At 42.5% G+C, this 22,725-nt stretch overlaps 1 protein-coding gene across 1 annotated transcript in view; it reads left to right on the top strand.

Moving 5' to 3' along the window:
- The window catches only part of LOC116980017 (von Willebrand factor A domain-containing protein 5B2-like), a 108,514-nt gene that overhangs the window by 53,375 nt on the left and 32,414 nt on the right, over window positions 1-22,725 (top strand). The window contains exons 8-14 of the mRNA XM_033032078.1: window positions 2,600-2,776; window positions 7,963-8,073; window positions 8,469-8,671; window positions 15,806-15,920; window positions 16,990-17,175; window positions 18,611-18,824; window positions 21,120-21,415. Of these exons, the coding sequence (XP_032887969.1) occupies window positions 2,600-2,776; window positions 7,963-8,073; window positions 8,469-8,671; window positions 15,806-15,920; window positions 16,990-17,175; window positions 18,611-18,824; window positions 21,120-21,415 (1,302 nt within the window). The remainder of the gene's footprint in view (window positions 1-2,599; window positions 2,777-7,962; window positions 8,074-8,468; window positions 8,672-15,805; window positions 15,921-16,989; window positions 17,176-18,610; window positions 18,825-21,119; window positions 21,416-22,725) is intronic.

Genomic DNA, 22,725 nt, shown 5'->3' with positions numbered 1-22,725 from the left:
ATTTTCTATGGGAAGCAGAATGTAAGGAACATACTCCAGTCTCTCGTAGTTCATGGAGTCAAAGGCTTTAATAAGTTCAAAAGGAGGAGGAGGAGCCCGAGGGCTGAGGGAGAGATAGGAAGGGGAGGAGACAGCAAGGGCTAACAAAATTGGGAGAATTCAATGTCCATTCAGATTCAGATTCAATTTCAGCCCTCCCCTAATACTGCAATTCCACCAGGATGCAGACTCCCCTTGCGGAATATGAGGTGCTGTTTCTCCAATTTCCAGTGTTGCTCACTCTGGCCATGGAGGAGACCCAGGACAGAGAGGTCGGATATGAAATGGGAGAGGGAGTTGAAGTGCTGAGCCACCGGGAGGTCGGGTTGGTTAATGCGGACCGAGCGGAGGTGTTCGGCAAAACGATCGCCAAGCCTCCGCTTGGTCTCACCGATGTAGATCAGCTGACATCTAGAGCAACGGATGCAATAGATGAGGTTGGAGGAGATGCAGGTGAACCTCTGTCGCACCTGGAACAACTGCTTGGGTCCTTGAATGGAGTCGAGGGGGGAGGTAAAGGGACAGGTGTAGCATCTCTTGCGGTTGCAACAGAAAGTGCCCGGGGAGGGGGTGGTACGTGAGGGAAGGGAAGAATTGACAAGGGAGTTACGGAGGGAGCGGTCTTTGTGGAAAGTAGACATGGGGGGAGATGGGAAGATGTGGCAAGTGGTGGGGTCACGTTGGAGGTGGCGAAACTGACGGAGGATTACTTGTTCTATGTGACGGCTAGTGGGGTGAAAGGTGAGGACTAGGGGGACTCTGCCCTTGTTGCGAGTGCGGGGATGGGGAGAGAGAGCAGTGTTACGGGGTATGGAAGAGACCCTGGTGCGAGCCTCATTTATGGTGGGGGAGGGGAACCCCCGTTCCCTGAAGAATGAGGACATTTCAGATGCCCTGGTGTGGAACGCCTCATCCTGGGAGCAGATGCAGCATAGACGGAGGAATTGGGATAGGGGATGGAGTCCTTACAGGAAGCAGGATGGGAGGAAGTGTAGTCCAGATAGCCATGGGAGTCAGTGGGTTTATAGCGGATGTCAGTCAGAAGTCTATAACATGCGATGGAGATAGTGAGGTCAAGGAATGGTAGGGAAGTGTCGGAAATGGTCCAGGTGTATTTGAGTGCCGGATGGAAGTTAGTGGTGAAGCGGATGAAGTCAGTCAGTTGTGTGTGGGTGCAGGAGGTGGCACCAAAGCAGACGTCGATGTAAAGTTGTATTTATTTACCTTTAAAGTTGTATTTTTGTTTAAGTTCTCCCATGCAATCTATTCACAGCAGTCTACATCCCCCAAATACTTGGTGTTAGAGTCCATCTAACTGCTTTAACAGCTGATGAGCATGGTCTTGCCCACTAATATTATCTACATCTGAGATGACAACATTTTTACAGTCTACCCTGTCTATACTCCTTATATATTTTTTATACCCCAATTGTATTCTCTTAACCACCACATCAGAGGAAGCAGACCTAGCTTCTGCAGTCTCTCCTCCTATGTAAAATATTCCATCCGGACACATCCTGGTGAGGGTCCTCTCGTTATTGGGTTGGAATGCACATCACTGATCAATGGGGACTGATCATCTTCCGGGAGATTGCCCTATGGCAGACTATGGTGGAAGTGATGTCTCCTGATGGTGTGTCATGGGTCAGTGTAGGCAGCTGATAATTGCAAGATCAGGACCCATATTTTTATGGCACAATAATAGAGACTAAAATGGTTGTTGGCAACTGGGAGCAGTCGACCGTCAATGAAGTAGGGGGGAACCCTGATCAGTTGTCAGAGCTTTATTGGAGTAAGGTTTATTAGAGACACTAACCTGCTTTGGTAAGAGGTATTCCTTCTGCTTCCTGCGTATGGCGTGCACAGCCTAAAGTTGTAGGACAACTTATTCTATTTGACATTATTTGATTGTGCATGCCGGGTTGATTGCATTCGTCGAAACAGGGAGGACCACGTGAATGTTGCAATCTTCCACCTCAGAGGTATCCCCAGTACCTCAGACATTTCCACTGGGAATATCACTGATTTATTTCACTTTTGATAATGACTTTGCATGTTCTGATCACAACCTTCCTGGCAGTTGTGGATGTTGGAGGATTCTGGTAAAAGGTCACCCTGCAGTCATGTGTCTTGGGAAGGGACTAGGACTCATTCTTTGTCAGTGGGATCAGGGAAGTTATGAGAAGAGGCCTTCTGGTAAAGATTGGACAGCCAATCTTTCATTTGAGCCTCCCTTGTGACATGGGACCATTGGCAATTCCAAAACAGCTGGGGTAAAAAGAATATAGAGGCAAGATCACGGGAGGTTTTATGGATAAAGACAAAGATATAATGAGGCAGCAAGTCAATTTTCAACTCACAATGCTGAAGTGTTGCTGATCATTTATCTGGCTGTGGGAGATTGTTGCAATACAATGTGCTTCAACATAACAATGCTACAGTTCCTTTGCAGTTTGTTGCTTGCTATTGCTGACATTATGCATTCTGGTCATGCAAGATCATGTAAGGAGGATGCTGTAGCTGTCGCAAACCGGTCACTACAATGACTTTCTCATTGCAGGTTGATTTTGTGCGGAAGCGTTTTCACAAAGACATCAGATTCAATCCTGTGCTGATGCTGAACTTCTGCCCCGATCTCCATAGCACCCCAACAGATTTTGGAAATGTGACCAGAGAAATTATCTTTCTTGTCGACAGAAGCAGGAGCACGAGTGGCATTAATATGGAGAAAATAAAAGTGGGTATCTTACCTATATATATATATATGAATTTTGAATGTGTAGCTAGGTTTGGTGTTGTAGGCTACTAAGTGAATAAAACTATCAACAGAAAGGGTTAGGAACCAAATGCATATGTCTAGGTCAAAGTCACTTATATGTCAGGATTAGACTTTATATTCATCAAAAAAAAAAAGCCCAGTCTTGGATGGGGGGGATTCAACTGCAGCATAGCCTTGCATGCATCTTTTCTCATACTTTCTGGTTTCTCATGACATAAAAAGAAGTCACTCGGCCCATTAAGTCTATCCTGGCTCTGTCACCCCCCCATTCCTTTCATGTGCCTTATTCACCCTCGCATGCTCATCAATTCAATACCTTCATTTTCCTACTGCCTACCTATGATAAGGGTAACATACTGTGGTCATTTAACTTACCAATAGCACGTCTCTAGAATGTGGGAGAATGGACACCTGGAGGAAATTCATAGAGAGAGCATGCAAACTCCACACCGACAGCATTGAGGGAAGGGGATATATCCGGTTTGTTGGAAGGGTGAGGCAGCAGCACCACCCGCTGCATCATTCCGAGGCCCTTTTCATTTTCAGTCATTAATATAGCCCTTTTCACTTAAACTATGAACATTATGAACAAGTTGAAGATAGTTTCAAGTTCACAATATGTTACTTTGGCAGTAGATTTAAAAAGCACAATCTTTCTTTGCTGTCAAAACTGAATTTGAACTCAGTCACAGGGTTAGAAGAACAGTTTTGTTCACAAACCACACTGCTGCAGCAAATATTAAAACTGATAACAATCACAAATGAACTGCACAACTAATGAAACATTATTGAATTTTATTAGCTGAGTCCCTGTAAGAAACATGCAAAGAATTACAATGAACATATGCGGGGCTGTCATATGCTGAGAGAATGGAGCGGCTGGGCTTATATACTCTGGAATCTGGAAGGATGAGAGGGAATCTTATTGAAACATATAAGATTATTAAGGATTTGGATATGCTAGAGGCAGGAAACATGTTCCCGATGTTGGGGGTCCAGAACTAGGGAATACAGTTTAAGAATAAGGGGTAAGCCATTTAGAACGGAGATGAGGAAACACTTTTTCACACAGAGAGCTGTGAGTCTGTGGAATTCTCTGCATCAGAGGGCGGTGGAGGCCGGCTCTCTGGATACATTCAAGAGAGAGCTAGATAGGGCTCTTAAAGATAGCAGTGTCAGGGGATATGGGGAGAAGGCAGGAACGGGGTACTGATTGTGGATGATCAGGCATGATCACATTGAATGGTGGTGCTGGCTCGAAGGGCCGAATGGCCTGCTCCTGCACCTATTGTCTATTGAGCAGGTAGACAAGTGCAGGGGGCAGGGGTTGAGGTTTTTGGATCATAAAGATCACTTTAGAGGTGACCTGTTCAAGAGGGATGGGTTGTACCTGAACTGAAGAGGAACCAAAGTTGGGGGGGGGGGGGGGGGGGTGGAGATTTGCTAGTGCTGCTCGGGAGGGTTTAAGCTAGATTGGGGGGCAGGACCCAGAGTGGAAAGGAGGCAGATGAGTAGTTGGGGGCAAGTAGCGTAGTCAAAGTAAGCAAGATTAGCTTATAGGACAGGCAATGAAGTGGAAAGACCAATTGTTTATTTCTTGGTCTGAGTTACAATAGCAATAACAGAAATATGGCTGAGAGACCGGCAGGACTGGTAGCTCAGTGTTCTAGAGTATGGATGCTACAGGCGTGCTAGAGATGCAGGTTAAAGTGGAGGGAGGGGGGGGGGGTGGTATTTTGATCAGGGAGGACATAACAGTGCTCAGAGAGGATATTCATGAGGGATCAACCAAAATGACTGGAACAGAAACAGGAAGGAAATGATCTCTTTGATAAGACTGTATCATAGGCCTCGTGAGAGTCTGATGAACTAGTGGAGCAGATGTGTAGGGAGATTGCAGATAGCTATAAAAACACTAGGGTAGATTTTGAGGGCAATTTCTATTACTTGCTATTGACCGAGCCTCTCATAGTGTTAAGGGCTTGGATGGGTGGAGTTTGTTAAATATATCCAAGCAAACCTCCATAATCAATATAAAGAGGGCTAGATGATTAGAGAGGATGCGACAGTGGACCTCTTCTTAGGGAACAAACTAGGACGTTTACAGCAGGATCTAGATCAATTGGGAAGGTGGGTCAAGGATTGGCAAATGGAACTTAATTCTGACAAGTGAGGGGTGTTCCAGGGAAATGGGACCCGCCTAGTGTGCAGAATTGGTCGGCATAGACAGGGTGGGTCGAAAGGGGCTATTACCATGCTCCACAGCTCTATGACTCTCACAGAATGCTGATGAGAAATATTCCATCAAATGTAAGGGGAAAATATACAATTAATGGCAAGGCCGTTAACAGCATTGATATACAGAGTGAACTTATGGTCCAAGCTCATATCTCCCTTAATGTGGCAACACAAGTCGATAGAGAGATAAAGAGGGCATATGGTTTATTTATTTTCATTGGTCAGGGCACTGAGTGTACTGTAAGAGTAAGGAAGTCATGATGCAGTTTTATAGACTTTGGTTAGGCCGCTTAGAAGTATATAAAATGGTGCGAGGCACAGAATGGATAGACAGTCGGAATCTTTTTCCCAGGGTGGAAAAGTCAAAGACTAGAGGGCATAGCTTCAAGGTGAGAGGGGAAAAGGTTAAAGGAATTTTGAGGGACAGGTTTTTTTTACACAGAGGGTGGTGAGTGTTTGAAACATGGTGCTGGCGGTGGTGGTGGAAACAGATATGATTTTGTTATCTAAGAGCTTTTGGATAGATATGTGGATACGCAGGTAATGGAAGAATGTGGATTATGTGCAGGCAGATAAAAGCAGGTCTTGGCATCATGTTCAGCATAGATCTGTGCCAAAGGGCTTGTTCCTGTACTGTTGTATGCCCCAAAGTAGTCATTTATGCAAAATAAAAATCAGATATCTTGATTTTCAGTCATTAAAGGAAGTACGTCATCAGAACATAAAAATGGTGGGCAGGAGGCCATGAGATCTCTTGAGCCTGTACTGCTATTCAATAAAATCACAGCTTCCCAAATCATGGCCTCAACTCCACTTTCCTGCTTGTTCCCCATAACATTGACTCGCCTAAAGTTTCTTATTGGGGTCAACTATGTGGGTGAGCTATATTTATGCCAGGAAAAGCTTTTAATTGTTAATGGAAAATAACATGTCTATGATGAAAATTCATGACAAGGCTGCTTCCCAATGTACTCACATGACTGGGATTCGACATATCCCAGCGTGATGCCCACACATCCTCACACCCCTTTGTGAAACTTATGCAGGAATTGTATCATATTGTTAATTACACTTTCCTAGTGGAAGAAAGTCTGATGAAATTCATCCCATTGAAACTTATGACTCAGAACAAGCATATTAGGATTTTTTGACTGGAAATGGGAAAGGTGGAGGAGAACTATTGTAACTCATCGAAATGCAGAACAACATCCCAGAACAACATCCCCAATGTTCAAATGGGAATTAAGTAAAACATTGAGGAAAAATAATTTACAAAACCATACTGAAAGGATGGGGAATAAGACTGATTGGTAAGGCATCCTCAATGATCTAAGCGGCATCCTGTGCCATGTCATGTGATTATCCAATGATAATGGATAGATTCTGGCCATAGGAACATATTAACTGTAATGTGGATCAAAAGTGATCAATTTCCCTTTGAATTAAAGCCATGCTATTACAGTAAGCGAAGAATAATGTGTTAGTGTAGAGAGTCCAAACTTTGTGGTCAAACGGTTACTTTATTCGGTGAGATAAGTTTAACATACATGTGCGTTGGGACTCTCTAACATATTGAGTCATTGCTGCTGCTGCTGCTGAGCAAGGGTGTTGACTCAAGCTCAGCTACCTGTTGACTCATGATCTCAAGGTAAGCTGCTGATTTAGCCGGACACTCCCCTTAACCCATGACGTCACGTGACAGTCCTCGTAACCAGTGACGAGGGTTCAACAGTAAGTGGTCTGACCATCAGGTGACGCCACGTGATGGTTAAAAAAAAGGTAGCAAGGAGGGAAATGTGTACTGGAAGCAATGATCTTGTACATCTTCTAAACTAAACAATTGAAGCTCAAGAATTTCTAAAATCTGAAATAACGTTGCAACTTTGAATCTCCAAAATATTCTTCTCACTGTGTGACAAGAATTTCCTTATTCCACATCCAATTTCCATTACATTAGATATAGTTGAGGGAAATACAACGAATCATACCTCACTCACGTCTTATTGGGAATCTTTCCAATCATGTTTTCATGAAAGCAATGAAGTAGACCTAATCGAAGCCACAAATGTAATCTCCTGATACCATGATACAAGATTCCTCTATATCTGCCTGTTCTTGCTGTGACGTTTGGCATATTCAACTGCATTGTCCTCCATTTTCCAACTCAGATGGGTTATTAATGTCAGTAGATTCCTTTTTTACGTATATAACCATAACTCTGTAGCAAAGTCTTCCCTTCTCAGTTCCATTCATTACCACTGGCTATGCTGACATAGGTGACATTTTGGGTCGAGACCATTAAACCATCTAACACTTTCTAACCATATAACTATATAACACATTCTTCAGATGCTGAAGAGAAAAGTTTTGACCCAAAATGTCACCTATTTCTTTTCTCCAGAGGTGCTATCTGATCCGCTGAATTACTCCAGCTTTTTGTGTGTATGTTCAGTTTAAACCAGCATCTGCAGTTCTTTCCTACTGAAATCAGATGTTCGCACTTACGTTATTTTTTAAGTTAAAGTTGTTTTAATTTTTACTGTTTGAGTTGCACTGTAATATGTAAATATGTAAATATTGCAACTGATCTGACAGATGAATAAATTGCAGATTTGTTCAACATCATAGTTTGTGTTCGGGAAAATTCACAGGGGTTGATTGAAACCAAGTGGGTGTAAGTAAAGAATGAGAAGGTGAGAACATGAAATGAACTTGCTGCCGAGGTATTAGACTTACAATCCCCATGCAAAGGTACTGGAGGGAAGGTGAGGGGAGATGGGATATTCTTAGCTATCCTGTTAGAAAAGAGATGCTTCAAAAAGAGAGATAATGAAGGAAAAGGTTCTGGTATCATGCAATATGTGTAACAAAAATTGTAGTTTCAATCTTACTGCTTTGTTTTCTAGAAAGCCATGTTAGTTGCCATTAAAAGTTTACCACCTGGGACACTACTGAACATCATCGGGTTAGGCACAAATGTGAGGACTCTCTTCTCTTCCAGTCAAGTGTGCAGTGATGTAAGTTCTCCCAGTTGAAAATATAATTTGTTTCCTTTTATCATCTAGAGTTTAAGTTGGGATAGCACAACAATTCATTTTGCGCACTCTCTCTTTGACGGCCATTTTGCCATCCTTAATGCAGTAGCTGGAATCTGGCTTTCCCATATATCCACACCACTGGAAGGCAGCCACCATTGTTGATGTGACGGTCTAACATGTCTCCCATTTCTCTCTTTGTTAAAAGAAAATGTTCGTCATTTGATACTGGCCACAATCTTCGTCACTTTCTAACAGTCATCAAACGAGCAATATCTATTATCTCAAATTATGAACTATGTGATTATATTATTATTTCATGCTCTGTTTACCTGCATTCTGTACTGTCTCCAGTTAAGCTATTTGTTTGTTTAAAGGAGACCCTATCCTTGGCAAGTGAATATATTCAGAGGATGGGAGCTGACATGGGCAGCAGTAATATACTTGGTGCTTTATCCTGGATTTATAAACAACCAGTCCATTGTGGGTATCCACGGCAGCTCTTTATTTTGACTGATGCTTCTATGAGCCAAGCCGGGAAAATCATAGAGTTGGTACGAAAAAACGCAAGCTCAGCAAGGTACTTCTCTTATGCTTACGTTCTATTAGATAAATACCGTGCTTCCAATCAATGGAAATATTTATCGCAAAAGGGAATTGTAAATTCCATTTCTGTTTAGTATTTTTCTGCATTTCAATTTCACTGCTTTTTGTTTTCACATTGGCCGCCCATTGAAGGCATCATCTGAAACCTAAGGTGATTTCCCACACGTGCATTAATGAGGTCTAACTCTTCCCATCAGCACTTCTCTTCATTTGAATTTGGAAGGATGAGGGGGGACCTCAATGAAACGTACCGAATAGGGAAATGCCTGGATGCAATGGATGTAGAGAGGATGTTTCCACGAGTGGGAGAGACGAGGACCAGAAGTCATAGCCTCAGAATAAAAGGACGTTCTTTTAGGAAGGAGTTGAGGATGAATATCTTTAATGGTGAATCTGTGGAAATTATTGCCACAAAAAGCTGTGGAGGCAAATTCAATGAATATTTTAAAGTCGGAGATAGACAGATTCGTGATTAGTACGGGTGTTAGTGGTTATAGGCGGAAGGCAGGAGAATGGGATTGAGAGGAATAGATAGACCAGCCATGAATGAATGGTGGAGTGGACTTGATAAGTCGAATGGCCTAATTCTGCTCTTATGAACTTCACTGATCCACTGCCTCTATGTTGTCAGAATCTCCCAGAGACAAATAGAAATGTAACTAATGCAGAGAATCAGGCCCTTTTAGGCCATCTGATCCAAGTTGACCATGGTGCCTATCTACTCCCCATTCCATTTGCCTGCATGAGACTCATATCCCTCAATGCAATTCCTAACCTAGCTCCTGTCCAAACAGATATTGTCCTTCTAACTACAGCCCACCATTCTAGGCAACATCCTGATACATCTTCTGTCCATTGTTGTTTGTGCAAAAACTTCCTCTGAACAAACATTGGAAAGGCTGAAACCAATAGACCAGACCTTGCTGGACCTGCACTACCCCTCATTGTTCCTTATGGCTCCCAATGCAGTGCCGGCATCACTGCTGTGGTCATTCTGGGAAGTGCAGTGAGCTGCGAGTGGTGACCAGGCTGCAGACTATGAGACCATGGACCACCCTGAATGGCCCTCTGATGCCTTGTCCTGTCCAGGATCTTTTCTGCTGTTGCTAAATGTCTCCAATTAATCAGAAACAGCTGAAAAATATTAAAATAGTGAAAACGATAAATTCACATAAAACCCATTTAGGGTGTAAATTACTTAAAATATGACTATTAACAAAATATAAGCAAACAAGCCTTTCCGAGTGAATGAGTTGGGCCATGCTCGCCAATAGCTGAAGAGAGGGAGGGGACCAGATATGAAATATATCCAGCGTCTCACCTCAGTATATTTGATGTGTAAGGCCAGATGCTGCTCTTTGCTCTAGCTTGTGTCTTTATGGAACCACCAGCAATCCATCAGTATATTCTTGCCCAATGTCTGACATAATTAGCAAAATTACCAATTCTGCTTCTCTTTACAAAATTACAAACTCCATTCCTATTTCCAGAATTGCCAACACTCCTCCTCTTTTTGGCAATTGTGTAAAAGTGAACCTGTTTACAACACCAGTGTGATATTTAAAGATGACATGATTTAATGGTCACAAGATCACTCCGTCACTAACATTGCTTGTCCTGGTTTGACCATTCCAATGGCCCTCAAGTCTACTTAAAATGTTCCCATCTGCATAGGAACGTTCTGGAAAGATATGAGCTAAGCACAGACAAGAGGGATTAGCTTGGTTAGGCAACTTGATTAAGTTAGGCTGAAGGGTTTGTTTCCATGTTGTTTAGCTCTATTATTCTATCTATCTTAATATCGTTTGATGTCAAATTTTGTTTGGCACTGTTGGCTCTGCAGTGCCTAAAGATATTTTACTGTGGTAAAATCTTCATACAAATAAAAGTAATTGGTGGCTTGCACATTGGAAATACAATAACACATTTCTTATCTAATGTACACTAAGGAGATTCATGCTAGGCATGGTTTTAATTATTTCTATTTCGTGTCCTCCTAGCTTTCAGTTCCAAAGGAAGCAACACTAACATTACCAGCCAATCCACTTTAACTACAGTCATTTAAGTCCGAAATCATTCCAGTAAATCTCTTTCACAACCTCACCAGAACTTCTCATCTTTCCTAAAGAATAATTGCCAGAAATGGACACAGTGGCCTGATTCTGACCTCTGGAGAGCTGATTGTGTGGCGGGGAGTTTGTTGAAAGCCTGGAAAGCTCAGAGGTTTTCCTAAATTATCCGCAGAATCTAACTGCAGCATCCCTTTAAATGGGTTTCCTGATTACATGCAGCTTGACCAATAGTCCAAGATACTGGCAGGCAGCAAGCTTGCTTCATAAGGTCAAGAACAGGTAAGGGAGGTGATAGGTAATAATAAATTCTGGATTGTAGCTGGTGAGGTGAGGTGGGGGTGGGAGGTGGTGGTGGATGGTGTTTCGGCTGCATGGATTGAAAGGATGAGGAGGAGACTGTGGGCATTTGGTGTTGGTGGTTGGCGAGGTGGATAAATGATATAGGGGAAGGTATAGGCAGACAGATTCTGGATATGAGGTATGGGTAGTAATCCTGACATTACCGTCCTGTTTTTTAACCAACTATCCAAATCCCTAAATTCTCTTTGCATAATCTCATCTCCCTTCTACCAAGATGTGACCACAGCCATCCATTTCTGGGAGTTAGGATTTAGCCCAGGAGTCTAGCTGGAGATGCTTCCCATGGACATCTTAACTTGCTGGCTTTACATGCTCTATATCTTTATTAATAAATACAAGGATCATTATTTGCTTCGTCAACGTCCTTCAAAGAGTTATCCATGAACTTGCTGAAAGAGGAGGGTGAACATCTAATATCATGGTTTCATTTACCTGTGTTTGGCCCAAATCCCTCTAAACCTATCTTGTCCATGTACCTGTCTGATTGCTTCTTAAACTTTGCGATAGTCCGTATCTCAACTACCTCCATGCACCCACACCCGTTCCATACACCCACCTACCTTTGTGCAAAAAAGTTACCTCAAGATTTCCATAAAATCTTTCCCCTTTCACCTTAAACCTATGCCCTCTGGTTCTTGCTTCTCCCCACTATGGACAAGAGACTGAGAGTTGGGGGAGAGTTGGGGGAGAGGGAAACGAGAGATATGGACAGTGATATAGAGAGATATAGAACAAATGAATGAAAGATATGCAAGAAGTACCAATGATCAAGGAAACGGTCCATTGTTAGCTGTGGGCTAGATATTAACGAGTTATATAGACAATGAAACTCACCAGGATGACAGTGAAGTTAGTACAACGACTAGGATGGGGGAGAGAGAGGGAATGCAAGTTAGAGAAACCAATATTCATACCCCTGGGTGGTAAGCTGCCCAAGCGAAATATATCTCTCCATATTGCCATCTATATCTCTCGTGTCCCTTTCCCCTGACTCGCAGTCTGAAGAAGGGTCTCGACCTGAAACGTCACCTATTCCTTTTCTCCAATGCTGCCTGACCCGCTGAATTACACCAGCTTTTTGCATCTATCTTCAGTTTATGTGCAGTTCCTTTCTACACATATCTATCTCTCAATTTTGAGCGCATGTAATCTTCCAGTTTATTGGAACTGCCCCTGTATAACTGTGAATTGTGAATTAGCATATCACTTCCTTCGGCATCTCATTGGACCAGGTGATTTGCCCACTTTAAGTACGTTAACCCTTAGTACCTGCTCCATCTTATTTTTAAACTAATCTGATATTGTGGCAATTTCCTCTTTTATTGCACCTTTGACAAAGCCTTCTCCAAAAATAACTTTGATACAAAATATGCTTGATGTCTCAGCTATGGCTTTTGTACATTATTGCAGGCTACCCTTCTCCCAGTTCTTTAAAGTTCCTATTATAGAAGCTTATTACATTTCTGGGATGAAAAAAGCTGTGCCTTAAAGACATTTTGGAAACTATGTTTATCTTCTTCCAGAAAAATGTTAAACTTTCCTTTTTCAAATAACATTCACAAACCAAGCATACTCATTCCATATACTGATTGCTAACACATGAGGCCCAACACAAAATGGAGGTCCAGCAACTAATATTTTGCTTTATCAGCTTACAATCCAGTGGTATGAATATCGACTTCTCTAACTTCAAGTCACCCTTACTTTCCCTCTCTCTCCATTCCACTCCCATCCTGGTTCTCTGACCAGTCTGACCGTCTTCCAGAATAAATTTTATCTTTGTATGCTTCGTTGTCAACATCCTTCAAGTTCAAGTTACATTTATTGTCGCTTGCACCAATTGGTACAGTTTGAGTTACCATGCAGCCATATGAATAAAAAGAGCACAATACATGATAGAATTTAACATCAACATCCCCCACACATCCCCCCAACATCAACGCTTTCCACTGTGAGGGAAGGCAATAAAGTTCAGTCATCTTCCTCTTTGTTCACCCGTGGTCAGGGCCTTTGAGCCCTCCACAGTCGCCGCTATGGCGGCCCGATGTTCAGGCCCTCTCGCCGGGATGATTGGAGCTCCGGCGTTGGAACGGATGAACACACTCGGTGGCTTGGAGTTTCCGAATCGGCCACTTCTTACTGGAGATCGCGGCTTCCGAAGTCCACAGGCCGAGCTGGGCAGAACTCCAACATGGGTGACCCCCGGTAAGGGGTCCCAGGCCTCTGCAATTTTAAACTCAGCGCCGCCCGCGGCTCGAAACTCCGCAAACCACAGTTCCACGGGGTTAATCAGCAGGCCCAACACTTCGGAGCTCCAACACAGAGATCCCCGGTAAGGCTCCACGATGGAATTCAGTGCTGCGCCGCTGTTGAAGCTCTGGTCGGTCTCCGGCAGAGAAGGCCGTGCCTATCCAGATGGTAGGCCGTGAGGGGGGGAGGGGGGGGGGGGGGACCGAAGATACGACTCTGAGAAAAGATGCATCTCTGACCAGGAAGTGATTGGGAAACGGTTTCCCCCTATTCCCCACCCACTCCCCACATAAAAAACTTAGAAATCTTTAAAATCATACATTTAGACACACTAAAACTAACAAAAAGGGTGAAAGGACGGACAACTGCTGGCGAGGCTGCCACACTCGATGGCGCCACCCGATGGAAGCTAACAATGGTCCTCTAGCTAACAATGATGTATTCTACATTTTCCTTGACCTTCGTCCCCTTTGATGTCCCATTTTCACACCTTACCCTTCCATATCTTCCATATCATTCATGGAGCCATCTTGGTGAACGGCTGCTAGCCAGCAGCCGTCCGTTTTAAATTCGTTTTTTTTATAGTTTTTAGTGAGTCCTGTTTTTTTGTTTGTAGGCGATATGGTCTTTTAATGTGGGGGGGTAGGTGTAACTTTATTTCTAGGTCCCTACCTGGTCGGTGTGGCAGCCTTTTCTCTGGGCTGCCCGTCGACCCGTCCTCGTGGCCTACCTGCGGGCTTGGAGCGCCGTTTCCTGGCGGGGACCACCCAGCACCTCGGCCTCGGCGGCGGCACAGCGTTGGAGCGCTGGAGAGGAGTGGAGCGGGCGACGCCTTGCCAGGGTCGCCGCGCTGGAGCGACGTGCTGGAGCTCTGGCGAGCTGGACCGCCGAGAACAACATCTCCGGGCTGCGGGCCTGCGGAGCGGAGAGGCGGCAGTGTGGAGAGGCGGCAGTGCGGAGAGGCGGCGCCGACTTTATCATCGGGAGCCTGGGAGCTCCAAACCGGCGCGGCCTTTTCGGCTTCGGCAGCCGCGGGCTCCAACCAGGAAGCGGCCGTTCCAGGTGGCCCAGCCGCCGAAAGGACTCTCCCGACGCCAGGGCAAGACCACCCGGTGAGACGGCCAGGGACATCGGGCCTCCGTAGAGGTGGCCTCAATAGGCCTGACTTTGGGGTGAACATGGGGTGGGGACTGGACATTGTGCCTTCCTCCACAGTGCTATCCACTGTGGGGGGATGATTTTTTTGTCTAATTGTAGTCCTGTAGGTCTGTGTCCAAGATGGCTGCCGTGAAGAGAGAGTGGACGCTGGCGCGCTTTGGCTGCCGCTGCTCTCTCTTCACACTGTGTTTTTGATTTTCTGTTTTTGGATTGAATTCTGTTTTTAATTTGTGTCTCTGTGATGTCTTTTTTACTTGTTCTATTCCGATTATATGTTTTTATTCCGATTACTATGTAAGGTGTCCTTGAGATGTCTGAAAGGCGCCCATTAAATAAAATTTATTATTATTATTATTATTATATCTGTGTCTCTCTCCCCGACTCTCAGTTTGAAGAAGGGTCTCGACCCGAAACGTCACCCATTCCTTCCATCTAGAGATGCTGCCTATCCTGCTGAGTTACTCCAGCATTTTGTTTATAACTTCAATGTATACCAGCATCTTCAGTTCCTTCCTACGCAATAATTTCTTATGTTGTTCCATTGATAACGTTTGTTCAATTTTTATATGTTCAGTATTGCTTGAACGTTCTCCCCGTAGGAAATGTGAAGCTATAGAAATTGGAGGTTCACACACAAATAATTCACCCTCTACCACCTGGCTCTATAACATGATTGGAAGTGACAGTCAGTAAGCAAAGTGCTTTCCATAATTGTATCACCGCAAAAGAACATCACAGTAAGTGGAAAGATTGGCCATATTTAAAAATACTTACAGATGCCAAAGCTTCAGAATGACCAAACATTCATCAAAATATCAAAACAACCTACGTTTTCCTTCTGTTTCTTAGCGGCAGTTTGGTTCATGGGTTCTTTATGCAATTAGCTTTTAGTAATAATGTAATGGTTGATATGGCACCGTACATTATTTGGTTAGAAGAAGGAAAATGTTAAGGAGATCTAACTAGCTCACCAAAAAAAAGCCTTTAACAACAAAGCAAACAAAGACATGCCATTAGGATATTTATTGTGTTGCTGTCTAACGGCCATCCACTTAGCTGCTGATTTCAAGGAAAATGCCATTAGCAAAATTGGTACAATATCTCTACACATCTTAAAATGATAGCAGTGTTTCGGGTCACCAACATTACCTGTGCAGGGATTAAGTAAACATTTCTACTGGAATTTAGTTATCTTGTTAACTTCAATGATAAGCTGCAGAAAAAGTATGTATTTCTATTGCCACAATTTTAACATAAGCTTTCAATAGATGTTTCAGTTACGGGCTGGGTCCTAATGCCTGCAAGCGCTTACTACGCAGAGTTGCAAAGATCACAGGTGGACTGTTTGAATCTTTCAGTGAAGGTGAACAGTTGCAACCAAAGGTACGTGGCCAAAACAATTGAGTCATAATCTGGGTTTGCACTGAATTTGAGGAATAATGTAAAACTGGCAAAATGTATCCAGTTGATTAACAATCTTCAGTTTTGATTCAACTTATCATATAAATAAGACTGATCAGTTGTTCTAAACATCTCTAGATCAATGCATTCTAATTAACATGGGTAGTGCTACTTAAATAATGGGCCATTTACAATAATCCATGTAATTGATGGTCAATTTGAAAATTAATTAGCAAATAGCTGATTGTTTTGCTTTAGATCTAATTCAGTTTATTTGAAATTCTACCAAGCTAGTGCTGTCACAGTTGGGTTTGTAAAAACTGCTCATTAAGATAAATGCTCAATTTTCTTGCTGGTTCAGATTTAACAGGAAATACCTTTCCATGTACTGTATTAGTCTGATTCAATGTTGCCACCAAAATGGGAATTCTTGTTGTAGCTGAATGGCTTGAATTCTTCCTAAAGGTGAATTGAATTGAATTGAATTGAAGATGATAATTCAGAAAATTGATGTATGCATAGGACATGCAAAGCCTTGTTCTTATCTCAAAGGTCTGATAACTGTTCATTTATGCCTTAGACAGTTAATTTGCCTGGTGCAATTTCTATTCAAAGAGAGGGGTCAGTTAATAATTTAAACACAACTTCCTAGTACTAGTTGAAAATAAAATTGAAGAAAATGGATGTCCACTCAGTTATTCTCATATTTGACCATTTGTGGCTCTTATAAAATTGCTGCAGTTTTGATTTGAGCTTAAAGCAAACTATAATAAAGATATTTTACATTGATTTTTGCTGAATTGTTCTCAGTTTAAGCACAGGTTATACATTTGCCATTGCTATTAATTTGACCTCCATTAACATCCATGTGAGAGAGAAATGTTTGTTACTCTTAAATGTGTCTGCTTTTAAACAAGAGGCTGAGCAACACTAAAGCTCCCCATGGAATGAAATGCCAATGTACTTAGCTCTCTTCTGATGGACACAGTGAGCCATTATCTTATCAGCAAAGATAATGTACCTGAATATGAATGTATTATTTTTCAATCAGTTAATTAAATCTTTGAAGAAAGCAATTGAGCCAGTTATGAGTGACATCACCATCGAATGGTATCTCCCAGATACTTTAGAAGTTCTTCTTTCTCCAATGGAAATTGGACCTTTATACCCAGGGGATCATCTCAACAGCTATGGTGTCATTTATGACCTTTCTGGATTCCAAAGGAAGAAGAATGTGGTAAGTCAGGTCTGTTCTAAGTCAGAATCTTCTCATCACATTCGGGTCAGCTGTGAGTGACAGTACCAATGTTCCCGATGTTGGGGGAGTCCAGAACCAGGGGCCACATTTTAAGAATAAGGGGTAGGCCATTTAGAACGGTGATAAGGAAAAACATTTTCACCCAGAGAGTTGTGAATGTGGAATTCTCTGCCTCAGAAGGCAGTGGAGGCCAATTCTCTGGATGCTTTCAAGAGGGAGTTAGATAGAGCTCTTAAAGATAGCAGAGTCAAGGGATATGGGGAGAAGGCAGGAACGGGGTACTGATTGTGGATGATCAGCCATGATCACAATGAATGGCGGTGCTGGCTCGAAGGGCCGAAAAGCCTACTCCTGCACCTATTGCCTATTGTCTATTGTCTAATGTGCGGGATAGCTAGCAAGCAGGAAAGGCAAATGTTGACGAAGGCCAGTTCAGTTCATGACGTTATTGACACCTGAGGCAACACAAAGCCAGCTGAGGGGTGGCGGAGGTTGTGGAGGTGGAGACAGATATTGACGCTGGCATTAGGAAGGTCAATGAATGGGAAACATGCTCACGGTAGATAGACACAAAATGCTGGACAGGCTGCATCTCTGGAGCGAAGGAATGGGTGATGTTTTGGGTCGAGACCCTTCTTCACACTGAAAGTTCAGTAAGTGGAGAGGTGGGGTGTTTGTTGTGAGTGATAATTTTGTGTGCATGTGAAATTGGAATCATGGGCGAGTGCTTTCCACTGTGGATGTAATAGAAAGGAGGGATTAGCGATCAAAGGCATGGAAAGGAGTATGCATCCAGAGAAGCCTCTCGTGAACTTTACATTTACTTAACTAGCTGTTTGATGAGTTATTTTTTCTGAAAATTCTGTTAAGGATTAAAGTCCAAGCCTGCCTAACCTCTCACTATACTTCAGGCCAACACCCTTTCCAGCTTAACAACGTCTTTCGTATAGCAGGGTGACCAATATGAACACAATACTCCAAATGTGGCCACACCAACCTCTTGTAAAACTGTAAGCTAACATCATAACTTCCATACTAAATACTCTGACCAAAGAACGGCAATGTGCTGAAAAGCTTCTTGACCACCCTATCTATCTCTGACGCCACTTTCAAGGAACTATGTACCTGCACTTCTGGATCACACTGCTCCAAAGCATTCCCCAGAGCCCTGCCATTCACTGTGAAGGTCCTGCCCTGGTCTAATACCAAAATGCAACACCTCACACTTATCTGCATTAAACACCATTAACCATTCTTCAGCACACTTGCCCAGCTGACATGTGTGGAATGATTAGCTACATACAGTGTTAACTTTCATGGGAAATCTATTAGCAATTATGAAGGTTAATTTTCAATATTTAATTAATTGTGAAAAATTACTACTGAAAACATAAACATTTTTCTTCTGCTGTAGGGAAAACAACATATTTCTAAAACGGTGTTAAAAGAGTCAGCCAACTCTGTATTCCAGAATCAAGGTGAATCTTCTACCTCAGCCTTGTCTGACAGGAGCAACCTCTCTTTTCCTGCTGAAAAGAATGACATTAAGGATGCATTAAAAGAGATTTCCCAGGAGATTTCTACAGAGTTTTCAGCAGTTAATGTGGAGGAAAGTGAAAAATCTAAGGGTGAGTTATGTGAAATTTAGACTTTTTTAATCTGCCTTCAATCTATCTAATTTTGCTTGTCCAATCTTTCAATAGCAACTTCCTGATCTTGGTCTTGTTCTAAAGGATAGATGGTCTGGGCCTTTTTCTGAACCATCACCGTATAGTTAACACCTTGATGGTGTTTGACCTCCCAAGATGGTGAAGCTCCAATGTTTAGTTTAGTTTAGAGACACAGCGCGGAAACAGGCTCTTTGGCCCACTGAGTCCGCGCCGACCAGCGATCCCCGCACATTAACACTATCCTACACACCCTAGGGACAATTTACACTTACATCAAGCCAATTAACCTACAAACCTGTACATCTTTGGAGCGTGGGAGAAAAGCGAAGATATCTGAGAAACCCCACGCGGTCACAGGGAGAATGTTCAAACTCCGTTCAGCCAGCACCCGTGGTCGGGATCGAACCCCAGTCTCCAGCGTTGCAAGCGCTGTAAGGCAGCAACTCTGCCGCTACACCACAGTACCTCCCAAATGGTTGAGTTCTTGTTTTGTTTATGAGTGCTTTCTATTTACACACTCATTATTATAACCTATTCACTATATGAACAATGGAATATTACCATTGATCAATGATAAGTTGATATAAATTCATTGTTAGTACTAAAGGTTCATTTGACGAATGTTGATGCACTTTGTGTAGCCAAGCTGAGTTTCTGATATCTATGGGAATCCATTGTTAAAGTCTGAACCAAATTATTTGTGGGCTCCTTGCATGTGAAACATATTTACGTGTACAATATGCATTTGTTTCTTCAAAGGCATAAAATATATTCAATTAGTCCAAAATATATCAGTCAACTGGAATTAAACTAAACATATGGAACCTATAAATGTACAGGAGGGTACAACTAATCAGATAAAGAAGTGTGGCTTTTTGATATGAATCTGTTAAGTTTTGTGTTGCCTAGTTATAGTCATCATCCCTGGGAGCAGGGTATTTCAGAGAAAAGGGAAATAATCCTTGTTTCAGCTGGCAAGCAGATGAAAACAAGCTATCTACTGATCAGTTTTGTGGTACCTCTGGTCTGCTAGGTCCATGTAGCGTTTAGATTTCTAACAATCAAGAGTAAAGAGTGTTTAATTGTCATATGTACAGACAATTACATTTTTACTTGCAGCTGCATAACAGACTTGTAAAAACAATACTGATTGACTATCTTAGATTGGACTTTGCTGGCTTTACCTTGCACTAAACGTTATTCCCTCATGGGTCTATACACTGTAAATGGCTCAATTGTAATCATGTATTGTCTTTTCATTGACTGGACAACACGCAACAAAAGCCTTATTGTCATTGTACCTCGGTACATGTGACAATATACTAAACTGAATCTGAAACTGACAACATACAATAAACTAAAATAATAATGAATTAAAAACCCCAGTACCTGTGCAAAACAGCCCAAAGTCCTTAGTGCAACCAAGATTGATGCAATCCTAAGGATTGATGATTCTAAAGGAACCTTCGAACCATTTGGATCCCATGAAACCTTTCGTTCCAACCTCACTTGGGGAGGATAGTCACTGGATACTCTGGCTACGAGAATGTTTCTCAAATAATAATGCCTGTTGATAAAAAGTTAATGAAGAAAGTTCTAATCTACTCAAGCGGCATGTGGCACAGCAGTAGAGTTGCTGCCTTTCAGTGCCAGGGACCCGGGTTTGATCTTGACCACGGGTGCTTTATGCACGGATTTGTACATTCTCCCTGTGACCTGCGTGGGTTTGCTTCGAGATCTTCGGTTTCCCCCACATTCCAAAGATGTACAGGGTTGCAGGTTAATTGGCTTGGTTAGGTTAAATGTCTTGAGTGTGTGTAGGGTAGTGTTATTGTGAGGAACCAAAAACCCTGTTTCAACACTGTATCTCTAAACTAAACTAAACTAAACTAAAATGGCTGTCAAATATAACTGGACATAATCATAATCATACTTTATTAGCCAAGTATGTTTTGCAACATATGAGGAATTTGATTTGCCATACAGTCATACCAATAAAAAGCAACATGAACATCCACCACAGCGACTCCTCCACATTCCTCACTGTGATGGAAAGCGGAAAAAAAGTTCAATCTCTTCCCTTCTTTGTTCTCCCACGGTCGGGGGCTTCGAACCTTCCGTTGACCATTGGCAAGGCTGCCATCGCTGATAGTGTGATGGCCAAATTAACTTTTAAAAAGTGCAACATTTTTACAAATGAAAGCAGGGCTTTATGCATATTTATTTTTTTAATGATTTTTTTTGGATTTCCAGATGCAGAGAGTGATTCATTCAATGACTTGCGCAAGCGTATCTCCCTCGCTTCGTATATCCACGAGCAGTATACGTTGACGCATTGTTCTCTCAGCAATCTTAAGGGAACTAGGGATCGAAGTCTGTCGACCTGTGGTTCAAATAGTAGTGATTCTACAGAACCTCCAGATATTGGCAGGGAAGTTGCTTCCTTCCCACATGGTATGGAGAATATTGCCCATCAGGGACAGAAAGGTTTGGTGCGTTGGGAATCATCAAAGAAAACATTGTCCAACGTTGAATCCACCAATGGTAAAGTAAGTGCATTGCCGTACTGCCTAGTACATTGTATGGATAAGGGCAGTCTCTTTTATTCTGTCTTGATAATTGAGAAGCAGGTTTATAAATGAGAAGTGTGATGGAGGCTGAATCTTTGAAATTCAGCCAATGCTCAATTTACCGAATGAACACAATCACCCCTTTCATTGTCAATGGACTCCTGTAGGAGTAAGGCCGGGTCACAAATAAAAATAACTTTAAGACTGATTCTGCACAAGGAAGTATTAGAATTTACATTGCACTAAAACATGAGGAAGTAGTCTAAATAAAGTCAAAGATTGCAGGTAGAAGGTGAAGATGGACTCATCAGTATAGGGAGTCAGCCCTTAACACAGTTAATTGACTCAAAACATAAAGTTCCCTCCCTATTGTTGACTGAATCAAATTGTTACGTCCCCAAAGGCAGAAATTTAAAGCCCCACCAACCTGACATGTAAAACTGTGTATATTTGAGTTTGTAATCGGTCGAGTTTAGCTTTGCAGACCTTACTAGTAGGATTTATTTCTTGATTATTTCCGTAACTGTGGAGTTGAGACCATTTCCTAAAGAAATCCATTGAGAAAAGGACTTGATCATCAACAAACTTTGAAACATAGTAGATAATTCAAAGCGTTCAGCTATCATTGAGAGTATAAGGAAGATGGAGGCACAAGAAACTGCAGATGCTGGAATCCTGAGCAAAACACAGAGCTGGAGGAACTCAGCAGATTGGGCAGCATCTGAGGTTGGAATGGACAGGTGAAATCTCCGGTCAAGACCCTTTAAGACCAGTACAAGAGTATAGGAAGTTTGGGATGAGAAGGGCCTTCTATTAATCACGTACAAACTGCTCGACCATGACAGCCGCTCAACCCCTTTAGTATACAGATGCTCCCCGATTTACGATGCTTTGACTTACGATATTTCCACTTTACGATGGAGCAAATACTCGGCAACGGCAGCAATCTGCAGCTCACTTCTGGTCACGTGACCAAATTGTAGTAAATGCATTTTCGACATGATATTTTCGATTTACGATGGTTTATTGGAACGTAACCCCATCGTAGATTGAGGAGCAGCTGTACTGATAAATGTTTAACCTCAATTGGTTCAAACATATGTGAGATTGATCGTTAGGGTATCTAAGTCTGATGGAAATGATACTTGATTGGAATGATACTTGATTAGTACGGGTGTCTGGGGTTATGGGGAGAAGGCAGGAAAATGTGGTTAGAAGGGAGAGATAGATCAGCCATGATTGAATGGTGGAGTAGACTTGATGGGCTGAATGGCCTAATTCTGCTCCGA

Source organism: Amblyraja radiata, chromosome 13, assembly GCF_010909765.2.
Source record: "Amblyraja radiata isolate CabotCenter1 chromosome 13, sAmbRad1.1.pri, whole genome shotgun sequence".
Taxonomy (NCBI): domain Eukaryota; kingdom Metazoa; phylum Chordata; class Chondrichthyes; order Rajiformes; family Rajidae; genus Amblyraja; species Amblyraja radiata.
The sequence above is the reverse complement of the archived record's forward strand: the minus strand, read 5'-3'. Positions and strand labels throughout refer to the sequence as shown.